This window comes from Cyprinus carpio, chromosome B13 (assembly GCF_018340385.1).
Source record: "Cyprinus carpio isolate SPL01 chromosome B13, ASM1834038v1, whole genome shotgun sequence".
Lineage (NCBI taxonomy): Eukaryota > Metazoa > Chordata > Actinopteri > Cypriniformes > Cyprinidae > Cyprinus > Cyprinus carpio.
In genome coordinates, this window is record NC_056609.1 from 27056848 (window position 1) to 27069017 (window position 12170).

The 12170-nt window shown below is 34.5% G+C and overlaps 1 protein-coding gene across 1 annotated transcript; it reads left to right on the top strand.

Annotated features, from left to right (window-relative positions):
• The first annotated feature begins 6111 nt into the window (after positions 1 to 6111).
• LOC109078563 (pre-mRNA-splicing factor syf2-like) lies at positions 6112 to 12011 on the top strand. Its single transcript, XM_042737498.1, has 7 exons — positions 6112 to 6209; positions 6508 to 6606; positions 7873 to 7998; positions 8901 to 9019; positions 9305 to 9394; positions 10785 to 10883; positions 11789 to 12011. Exons 1-7 carry the CDS (start codon positions 6192 to 6194, stop codon positions 11952 to 11954), a joined length of 717 nt encoding a protein of 238 aa, XP_042593432.1. The 5' UTR covers positions 6112 to 6191; the 3' UTR covers positions 11955 to 12011.
• Positions 12012 to 12170: the final 159 nt, after the last annotated feature.

Sequence of the window (12170 nt, forward strand, 5' to 3'; positions counted from 1 at the left end):
GTTATATATTTGACTAACACAGCCTCTGCTCCCTCTTGTTCTTTGGCTTTTTTGTGTTGAAATCTAAGACAGAGCCTCATGCCTCTTTCGTTAAAGATTAAGGGATCTGAGAATGTAAATATTTCCGGCTGATGAGCCGAGATGAATGAAACAGGCTGAACTCAAAGCCCACGGCGATGCCATAAACTGTCCTTATGATAGAAAAACAGCAGTAAACACACACACACACACACACAAAGAGAGAGAAAGAGAGACATGATCAGACATATCAAGTATCAGAAGCTCATTTTTCTGCATTATTCAAAGACAGTTGCTATTGGTGTTACATGGCGCCCCCTATTGACAAGCACCTTGAGTTTAACTTGTTTTCTTAGTTATTTTTAAGAAAAAGAAAACTGCGCATTCACATAGTTTTTTCACAATTATGAACAAAAATCAGGGTCTAAGAATCACAGACTGACCTCATGCCAAGTTCAAGCTGCAAAAGTTAAAGTGTTGTAAGCGATAAATAAATAAATGCAGTTTATATTCATTTTCATATTAATATTTATTATTCATATTGTACATAATGTATCTATATTATGTATATATATTGTTTTATAATTTATATTTGACAAAACTTTTACATTGTATTTTTTACATTTAGGATTTGCAAGATCTGTTTGAAATTAATTTTCATATGATTTGAACAATTTTACATTGAATTATTTACATTTAGGTCATATTTGTATGATTTTTTCATAATCTCTATGACATTTATCATGTAATTTACATTGTATTTTTCAAATTTGTGATCTGCATTTATGAAATTCATTTTTTATGATTTGTACATAAAAACGGCATACATAATACATAAACATACATCATTTATTTATTTTATATCATTATACTTTTACATTGTATTTTTCCAATGTATTATTATTATTATTATAGAATTTATACTATAGTATAAACATATACTATGTTTTCAATGTAATTCACAATTTACATTGTTTTTCAAATTTACAGTTTGTATTATTTGTATGAAATGTATTAATAATAATAGCATAAAACATATCTGAGTAAACATGCTATGTTGACCATATTTCTGTTTTTATGTGTTTGTAGGCTTACTGGGGCCTTAATAAGCTTAACACATTTTTTTAAGCACACAGACTTGCTGCAGATTATTCTGTGATCAACTTTGGCTCACAATGCTTTTGGGAAAAGCAGCCCTTGGCAGTAAATGCTGATAGCTTAAATGTACATTTGTCTCTCTTTCCACGTCTCACTTTGTCTATCTGGCTCTCTAAACATCTAAGTGCATCAATAAAGTCAGAAGATCTGTCAATGTTCCACTAGGAGACAGAAAGTTGTTGTTACCCACAATGCTCTGGATCTCTTTATGTGTGCTGTAATAGCATTTAATTGGGAATTTAATGAGGATGAGAGCCTGAATACATCTCTCTATGGCCTTCTTTTAGAAATACACAGACAAACTGGTATTTCATATTAACCTTGACAGCGGAAATATCCCATGTGACAAGGTTGGTGGCACTGCACATATATAACGCCTAGTGTTCAAATACAAAAGCGTTTTGAAGTTACTCATTTTATAGGCATAATTATAAGAATATTTATCATCCTGTTGTGCTCATGAGAGCCCCTGGGATACAAGTGATGATAGCTTACTTCCAAAGCATAAAATCAGTCCTGAGAATTATGTCTGATCAGATGAGTTGCGTATGATTACTGACGCTCAACATGGCCTTGAGTTACCAGACTGCAGACATGAGATGTGCGTGTGATTCGCATTGAACACGGGATCCTGATGTGTCTTGATATGAGGTACGTGTTTCTATCTAATGCTGGGTTCAGCTCGGAAGAAGACTTTTCGGCTTTCCACATGGAGATGCTGATTTTGTATGCAAAAATGTTCTACCATCCAAAAGTTTGGGGTCTGTAAGATTTTTTTTTAATTGTTTTTGGAATAAAGTCTCTTACGCCAAGGCTGCAAAAATACAGTAATACTGTGAAAAATATTTTTTTGTTTTGTATTTTAATATTTTTTTAAACTTAATGCATTCCCGCGATGCAAAGTTGAATTTTCAGCATCATTACTGCAGTCTTCAGTGTCACATGATCCTTCAGAAATCATTCTAATATGATGATCTGCTGCTCAAGAAACATGGTTTATTATCAATGTTGAAAACAGTTGTGCTGCTTAATATTTCTGTGGAAACTGTGATTTGTTTTTCAGGATGTTTTGATGAATAGAAAGTTTACAAGAACACAATTTATTTGAAATACAATGATTTTGAAACATTATAAATGTCTTTGCTGTCAGTTTTGATCAATTTAATGCATCCTTGATCAAAAACAGTATAAATGTATTTAAAAATTTAAAAAATAAAACTACTGACCCCAAACTTTTGAACAATAGTGTATATAAAATAAACACAAAATCTATCTGCAAGGCCTATGAACCTTCACATTTCAAAAATATATAAATTTTCTTAAACTTCATGCTTTAAATGATTAAAATGAAAGTTTTGACAATTTTGAAAATGAAAATTTCATTTAAAATTTAAATGTGAACTGGAACGCTGCATCCTGTTTCCTACCTTCATTCAAATTCAGGTCAAATTAATGAATTTAAGTTCAGTTTTTATTTCAAAGTAAGAAATAATTCATTCAATTCACAGAAAAAAAAAAAAAAAAAAAAAAAAAGTTGTCACTGGGGTGCTACATTTTCAAAGGGTACTAATATGAACACTTTATATACTAATATGTACCATTTAGGATACCATCCGCGTGACAGCTTTTGTACCTTTTTTCCTGAGAGAGCTGTATCTCACAAAGAAGTGTACTGTTCTGTCTATTTTCCCATTTATATATTATGTCACTGTTGATTTCTATTGCAGTAGCTGTTTCAGACATTACTTTCATAATCATGCACAAATGGGATCATCAGAAGTGGGTTTGACACTTTATAATCAGCCCACCTAACAATACTCTGTGTGTCCATGTCTGGACCCTCCTTCGGTGGGTAACTGAGCTGGCATGCTGCAGTCAGAGCTTTGTTTGGTTTGGCCCATCCAAGTTCTTGCTCATTGGCAGTGGAAATGAAAGAAATAGTAATTAGGGAAACGGAATGATTTTATTGGCTGTGTTTTCTATAGCAGTTACAACCCAGATGTCAGGCAGCTGAACACAGTGGGGCTGGTCTGAGCCGTGATTCAAAATAGAGGATGCATCTATTAATCAAACAACACAATAGTTTATATAGTTTGCTAATGGAATCCCGCTGACTGACCTCTTACTATTAAGAAAACCTGTTCTAGCAGTGTTACATTCATTACCATGCATTACCAGGAGCGTTCTATTCTCTCAGTATTGTCAATATACAGTACACAGCAGGCCACACACACAATCTTTTTAAACACAATAAATGAAACAGCAGGCATTATTGCACTGTACATGTTTCAAGCATGGCCTCATGTGAGTGCCATCCATTTATTTGGCCTTATTTTATTTCACTTTTGGGCAATTATGTCATCTGGCAACCTGACCAAATCAAGGAAATGCATAATACCTGGAGAAAACTATCGGATGCTGTTCCTTCCTGGATGTATATGACTTGAAATACTCGTGACTCAGACCCCTAATGAATCTAAAGGTTAGCTTGTTAGCTAGTTAGCATGGCTGAGTTAGCCTCTGCTGGTAAATGCTGGAACTACACCACATGACTGCAAAGAGAATCTTTCTCCATTGGCTGCCAAATGATTTATTAATACATACAAATATAATGAAAAAAGCACAATTAAGAGTGGTTACATATCTACTATAATACAATAAAAAATGATCACTATATATATTCGCACAAACATTGGATGACAATTAATTGTTTAAACATATCTACTGTTTTTATGTATGTATGTGTATATATATATATATATACACACACACACACACACATATATATACACAGGTGCATCTCAATCAATTAGAATGTCGAGGAAAAGATCATTTATTTCAGTAATTCAACTCAAATTGTGAAACTCTTGTATTAAATGAATTCAGTGCACACAGACTGAAATAGTTTAAGTCTTTGGTTCTTTTAATTGTGAGGATTTTGGCTCACATTTAACAAAAACCCACCAATTCACTATCTCAACAAATTAGAATACTTCATAAGACCAATTAAAAAAAAAAACATTTTTAGTGAATTGTTGGCCTTCTGGAATGTTCCTTTACTGTACATGTACTCAATACTTGGTAGGGGCTCCTTTTGCTTTAATTACTGCCTCAATTCGGCGTGGCATGGAGGTGATCAGTTTGTGGCACTGCTGAGGTGGTATGGAAGCAATACCCCATAGATTCTCTCTGGGGTTCAGGTCTGGTGAGTTTGCTGACCAGTCAAGCACACCAACACCATGGTCATTTAACCAACTTTTGGTGCTTTTGGCAGTGTGGGCAGGTGCCAAATCCTGCTGGAAAATGAAATCAGCATCTTCAAAAAGCTGGTCAGCATAAGGAAGCTTGAAGTGCTCCAAAATTTCTTGGTAAATGGGTGCAGTGACTTTGGTTTTCAAAAAACACAATGGACCAACACCAGCAGATGACATTGCACCCCAAATCATTACAGACTGTGGAAACTTAACACTGGACTTCAAGCAACTTGGGCTATGAGCTTCTCCACCCTTCCTCCAGACTCTAGGACCTTGGTTTCCAAATGAAATACAAAAATTTCTCTCATCTGAAATGAGGACTTTGGACCACTGGGCAACAGTCCAGTTCTTCTTCTCCTAAGCCCAGGTAAGACGCCTCTGGTGTTGTCTGTGGTTCAGGAGGTACACTTTTTCCTTCCACTCAACTTTCTGTTCTGTTAACATGCTTGGATACAGCAATGAATGTTTGTGGCTTACCCTCATTGTGAAGGGTGTCAATGATTGTCTTCTGGACTACTGTCAGATCAGCAGTCATCCCCATGATTGTGTAGCCTAGTGAACCAAACTGAGAGACCATTTTGAAGGCTCAGGAAACCTCTGCAGGTGTTTTGAGTTGATTAGCTGATTGGCATGTCACCATATTCTAATTTGTTGAGATTGGTGGGTTCTTAATTCTCATTAAATGTTATCTATTTTTAATATTCATAGATTTCCAGAAAATATTTACTATATAAGTTTTTACTAAATGAAATTGTTATGGCAATTTAAATATCATAAAAAGCACTCTCTAGCTGTTAGGTCTTGTGTGTTTGAGGGTGGTTTGGTTTTTGTTCCATCTGGATTGCAGAACAAGCACATCAGTTCATTAGTGTGGCTTCTGATCTAGAGGCTGCTTTAATCTGAAACTGTAAACTCTGGTTAATTACATCCTCTTAAAGAGAACTTAATTATAATAATCAGACCAGAGGAGCAGCAGGGTTCATGTTAATGACACATAGCAGATGAGGTGAGAGGAGAGCCATCGTGTTTGAACCACTGCAACTTCATTCACCAGGTCAGCAAGAATTATTATATCAATATATAAATAAAATAAAAAAACATATAAGAGGGTTATTAGTATACTTTATTCAAAACTGTATACCTGTTTTATTTTCGTCTTCTTTTTAAACTTTTTTATTTACTTTTTTCATTATTATTATTATTATTATTATTATTATTATTATTATTATTATTATTATTATTATTAAAAACAGAAATTATAACATTTTCAGGACAGCATTAAAGAGTATCTACAGAAAATTTCACAAAGAGGAAAAACGTGGCCCACACACAAACAAAAGGGCAGACAAGCAAAATAAATGAATAAATTAAATAAATACAATTATATATGTAATTTTATTAATACATATAATAACAATTTGCGTGTGTGTGCATGTTGTGTGTGTGTAATATGTGTGTATTATATATATATATATATATATTATATATATATATATATATATATATTATATATATATATATAATTTAATAATAAATTGAAAAACAAAGAGTTAATAATATAATTAAACAGAAATATTGATAAGCAGATGAAAGCAAACTAGAACTCATCAACGGAATCATTAAAAACTGTTTTTTTTTAATCACATGTTTATTATTGCTAGTTATTATTATTTGCTGTCTTAAGAAAGCGGAACTACATATTAGGTCATTAGCTCTCAGTCGAACTGAAATGCGTGACGCACTTCCTCTTTGAAAGAAGCAATGGCGTCTAGCGCAGAGGTAAACAAAAACACCAGTTCAACATTCTTTAAGATTTACCCTAACATGTGTCTTTATTGTTTATATATTGTATATTATTTTTGATAAGCAATCGTTAACATACTCGTTTAAGCGTGTCGATTTTCAGAACGCTGTTCTTATAGTCCTAGCTAAAGATGCTAACATCAGTCTCTGTGTGAGTAATGTTGTTGATTTGGTTTGCTAAAGGTAGCATGCGAGATTTCAGTGTACTGATTATGTTTTAGCTATCACTGAAAGGACATTATTAAGTCTTGTATGCGGTACATTCGCTGTGCAGGTTGTTGCTCCCAGCACTGAAGAGGAATCCACAGAGACTCCAGCAGCTCAGAAGAGAGAAGAGAGACTCAGGAAGTTCAGAGAGCTTCATTTCAAGAGGGTAACTACGGCGAAGTTTACCTCACATCAGTGGAACCCATAAGCCCAGACTGTTTGTGACCCTGGAGCACAAAACCAGTCTAAGGTTGCACAGGTATATTTGTAGCAATAGCCAAAAGTACATTGTACGGGTCAAAATTATCCACTTTTCTTTTATGCCAAAAATCATTAGGATATTAAGTAAAGATCATGTTCCATGAGGATATTTTGTACATTTCCTAATGTAAATATATCTAAACTTATTTTTTTATTAGTAATATGCATTGCTAAGAACTTCATTTGGACGACTTTAAAGGCGATTTTCTCAATATTTAGATTTTTTGCACCCTCAGATTCCAGATTTTCAAATAGTTTCAAATAGTTGTATCTCAGCCAGATATTGTCCAATCCTAACAAACCATACATCAATGGAAAGCTTGAAAACATTGACCCTTATGACTGGTTCTGTGCTCCAGGGTCACATTTACTGAAACTAATACCCAGTTTATTAATGTCCTGATATTAACATATATTCTAAGCGATGTGATTTGTCCAGATGTCCTGGTTTTGGCTTTGTTTTCATATGGACATGCTCTCTACGGTCCTCATATATTATATGCATTTGTATTTACATTGCTTTCACTGTACTCTGTAGATCCCACTCTCCCACAATCACCACCATTGGTTGGTTATGTACAATGAAGCATGCTATTGGTCAGATTACTCTTAAGTCATTACCTTCAGCAAAAATGAAAACAATAGGAAAACAGAGCCAAAGCCCAGACATTTCAGGTGATTTAGAAAACCTGGCCAGGACATATCAGTGGGAAAATGAGGATGTATCACGAATGGTAAGATGAGATCAGCTTTTCCACCTGGTAGCAACATTCATCTCCTGTGGCCACTCGTGTTTGGATTTTAAGACAAGACTGTACAAGCAAACCATTGTTTTTTTTAATTTATTAAAAGGATTGCCCCTTGAGATCATCCATCTCATCTCCCTCAAAGACATTTGCAGACATTTTTTACTATTATTAGTCGTACACTGCTCAGATTTGAGATTTTGGGCTGTGTTGCTTTACCCTAGTCCCCTGTAGTGTCTAGCCTTAAGAGGAAGACATGACACTTGTAGTGAGCCATGTGTTGAATTCTTGACGTACGTCATGTGAAAGGAGCTTTAGTGTAGCTGGTGTAGACTTAAACATGACATTGCAAGCCATTGACACACAGCACAACAGAATCTGCTCTATTAATATGTGTATGAAATCTTATTGCGTTCTGTTGATAGAATGAGGCTCGTAAGCTGAATCATCAGGAGGTGGTGGAGGAGGACAAGAGGCTGAAGCTGCCGTCAAACTGGGAGGCCAAGAAAGCCCGTCTGGAGTATGAACTCATGGTGGACCAAAAGAAGAAGGTACAGAGTTGCAAAAATAATGATGACACAAACACTACGTGCTGCTTGTGAATGGTCACACATAGTGACCAGACTCACAAAGCTGGTTAAGACAAAGTTTTTAAAAGTCCTGTTTTGTATTAGATCTACATGTTTTCTGATGTTTTAAGATGAACAAGCTGATAAATGATATGCTCTATCTGAGCCAAAAAAATAATAATCTGTAAGCACTTTCTGATATTATAGTTATGTTGAACTATGTAAAGAATCTAAATCCAGTCCCCAAAGATCCTAAAGTAGATGTTTTTTGATTGTCTGGTCATTTCAAGTATCAAAAAACAAGTTGCAACACACATGCAAACCAGTTAAAAAACTTTTGAATCTGAGTAAGTGAATTTTGAGTGAAATGAGAGATAATATGTTTACATTTGTTTAGTTTTTTTCTGTACATACACAACTGTTCAAATGTTTGGTGTCAGAAGTCGTCAGCTAGAACAACTGTTTTATATTTGAATATATTTTACAATGTAATTTATTCCTGTGATGCAAAGCTGAGTTTTCAGCATTATTTGTTATTAAAACAGTCGTGCTGCTTGTATTTTTGGAAACCTTTTTTTTTCAGGATTCTTTGATAAATAGAAAGCTCAAAAGAACAGCATTTATTTGAAATAGTTACTATTTCTAAAATTATAAATGTCTGTCGCTTTTGATCAATTTATTGCATTTTTGCTTAATAAAAGTATTAATTTGAATTAAAAAACCTTACTGAGCCCAGCCCTTTAAACTGTAGTGTATTTGCTGTCATTTGTCCTCTCTGCTCTCTATGTGCCAGTATCATTAAAAGGCCCGTATCAGTCAAGCACTCTGATAATGTGGCGTGTGAGGACGAGTCTGTAAAGCTGTTAGTTGTGTTTGTTTGTCAGGAGTGTGCGGAGCAAGGTGAGGACTACGACCGTGTAAAGCTCCTTGAGATCAGCGCTGAAGATGCAGAGAGATGGGAGAGAAAGAAAAAGAAGAAAAACCCAGATCCAGGATTCTCAGGTATGAAATGCTTGTCAGGTTAATGAGGAGCCTCGCTGATTGGCTGAGAGTGAGAGGGAATGTGGCTGCCATGTGTGATGCTAAACATGTGAAAATGAAAACATGCAGAGCTTGTGTTTCACGCCTGGTTATCATTGGTTCTGGTAATTATTATCAGAAGAGCCCTTTCCCCCTCTCAGACCCCCACAGCTGGATGTGTGTTTGTATTCATCTGTGTGTGTGTGTGTGTGTGTGTGTTATTTTTTTTTTTTTTTTTTTTTTTTTTTTTTTTTTTTTTTTTTTTTGTGTACGCTGAGGCCCAGCTGAGACAGTACCAGAGACTGACGAAGCAGATCAAGCCAGATATGGACAACTATGAGAAACAGAGAGAGGAGTGGTGAGACTTTATTTATAATCATTCTACTTCAGAAAGAGCTGGCTGTTTTTAATACAAGACTATGGGTTGATAATGGAAACAGCCACTAACAGTAGTTCCTGCCTGAGCAATGACTTATTCTGTCATATGAAGATTTTCTGTCTGATAGAGAGTATAAATGGCGATTATAACATTCCTAGTGAAGATAGATATTCAAGGGGAAAATTAAAATAGAGACTAGTTTTGGTCCCCAGTGATAATTTTTGAATCTGAGACGATGTTTGAACAAATATTGTGTAAAACAAGCGTTCGTTTCATTTCCTAGTTTTTTTTTCTTGTACAGGTTTTCGGTTACAAAGTTTGTGATCTTTAAAATGAAAAAAAAAAATCTCTTGTTTACCAAGGCTACATTTCTTTGAAAAAACTGTAATATTGTGAAATATTATTATAATTTAAAATAACTTAATCTATCATTTATACCTGTAATCAAAACTGAATTTTCAGCATCATTACTGCAGTCTTCAGTGTCACATGATCTTCAGAAATCATTCTAATATGCTGATTTGCTGCTCGAGAAATTTTTATTATTGTTTTATATTTTTAAATGTTTTGAGCTGTTTAGTTTTTTTGTTTTATTTTTAATTTTTTATTTTTTCGGGATTCTTTGAAGAATAGAAAGTTCAAAAGAACAGCATTTATTTGAAATTCTTTTGTGACTTTTGATCAAATTCATCTAATTCATCCTTGATGAATAAAAGTATTAATGACTTAAATGAATTAAAATCCTACTGAACCTAAAATTTGGAACAATAGTGTACATAAAATACACAAAATGTAACAAAATTTATCCATCAGTCTGTAAGACATATAAAGCTTCCCACTCAAAAAAAAAAAAAAAAAAAATAATACTTTTTTTTACTTAAACTTCAAGCTTTAAAGGTTTAAAATGACAGATGAAGTTCATTCAAAATTCACATTAGAACAGGAATTCTGCATCCTGCTTGCTGTTTCAATTTAAATTCAAATTCATTCAGAAACATTTCATATTATTATCAATTTTGAAAATATTTGTGGAAACCTTGATACTTTTTTTTCAGGATTCTCTGATAAATAGAAAAAAAAAAAAAAAAAACACCATTAATTTGAAATAGAAACAACAATAGTAACAAATGTTAACAACAAGCTTTTGAGCTTTTAAGATATTTTCTGTGATTGTGTAAAATTGCTGCTAGAAAAATAACAAAGTGCTGTAACAGGAAAAACTATTTGCTTCACAAATCAGTATTTTTAGGATTATGATAAGAAATAAAGCCTAAATGAAGTGCAAACGTCCAATTTTATTGCTGTTCTACTTGTGTAATGATAAAGAAATGAAACCCTGATGATTTGCACGTGTCTCTTTTGCTCCTAGTGGAGAAGATTTCCACCCCACCTCCAACAGTTTGATTCACGGCACTCACGTCCCGTCTAAGGAGAGCATCGACCGCATGGTGGACGGCGTGGAGAAACAGTAAGGATCTGTGTTTGTGTTCATGGCACGCTGCAGGGAATCTGTTAGATTTCAGATCTTACACTCTGCAGAATCACCTGGTGAGCACGCCTCAGCGTCTCTCCATCAGAGTTCGTGCAGAGAGCGGCTCTTTTGAATGTGATGTTGCAGCCAATTTTAGAGCGCTCTGAGAGCATGGCCTCCTGTGTTTGTTCCTCGCTCCAGATGTGTTTGTGCCGTTGCGTGCCTGTCGCACATGGATGTGTGCGCCGGCGAGGGTTTGTTTATGCGCGAGACGGCATTCTTCTATTTTGGAGGAGCTGCTTTTAGCTTCTGAGAGACATTAGACAGGGCTACGGCTGCCAGATCGTGACGCACAAACACGCTTTGAAGATTTTTGAAGAACCGTCTGTGTGTATGTGGGGGGCATGTGAGTCTCTTTGAGGACTTTGAAAACTGACATTGTCTGTTGAAGCATCAAACTGGGAAATGAATGGCCGAGGAGTACAGCTGGGTTATATAGCTGATGTGCGGTGTTTGCGTGATGATTTTGCTGGCAGTGTTTTCAGTGATGGGATGATTTTAATGAGCTGTTTTTGACCATTAAGTTTCCTAAAGTCAGTGTCATTTAAGTGTCATTTATCATATTTATGAATTATTTGAAATAACTTTTATATTTTTAATTTTAGTTTCAATATTTTTTTTTAGTTTGTCATTGTATTAGCTTTGTTTTTTATTTAAATAAAATTAAATAAAAATAAATTCTATAAAAAATAAATATAGCTTTAATCTACTTTATTTTGGTTGCAAAATTTTTTTTTTTTTTTTCATTTAGTGGAAAACTAGGTTTTACTGTGTTTTATTTCTTGAATTAAACATTCTTTCTTGCATGTGTAATCTCCATAAATATCTCCTTGTGTGTTTAGGATTGAAAAGCGCTCAAAATACAGTCGACGCAGGGCCTACAACGATGATGCTGACATCGATTATATCAACGAAAGAAATGCTAAATTCAACAAGAAGGCTGAACGTTTCTACGGCAAATACACTGCAGAGATCAAACAGAACCTGGAGAGAGGAACAGCCGTGTAACTATGGAGACTGTTACTATGGATCCCCCCCATTCGCCAAGCAACCGGAAATCATGTACGAATACTTTGAGATTCTTCTTCTCTGTCATGGTCTTGTGAATTATTATCATTTTATTCCTTACAAATTTAATCTTTTTATTTCAGGCAAAAATATTTGCCTGCAGTGTCAATGTTTTACTGTGTAAATTACTGTGTATTTCCTCAGCAGTTGATATCA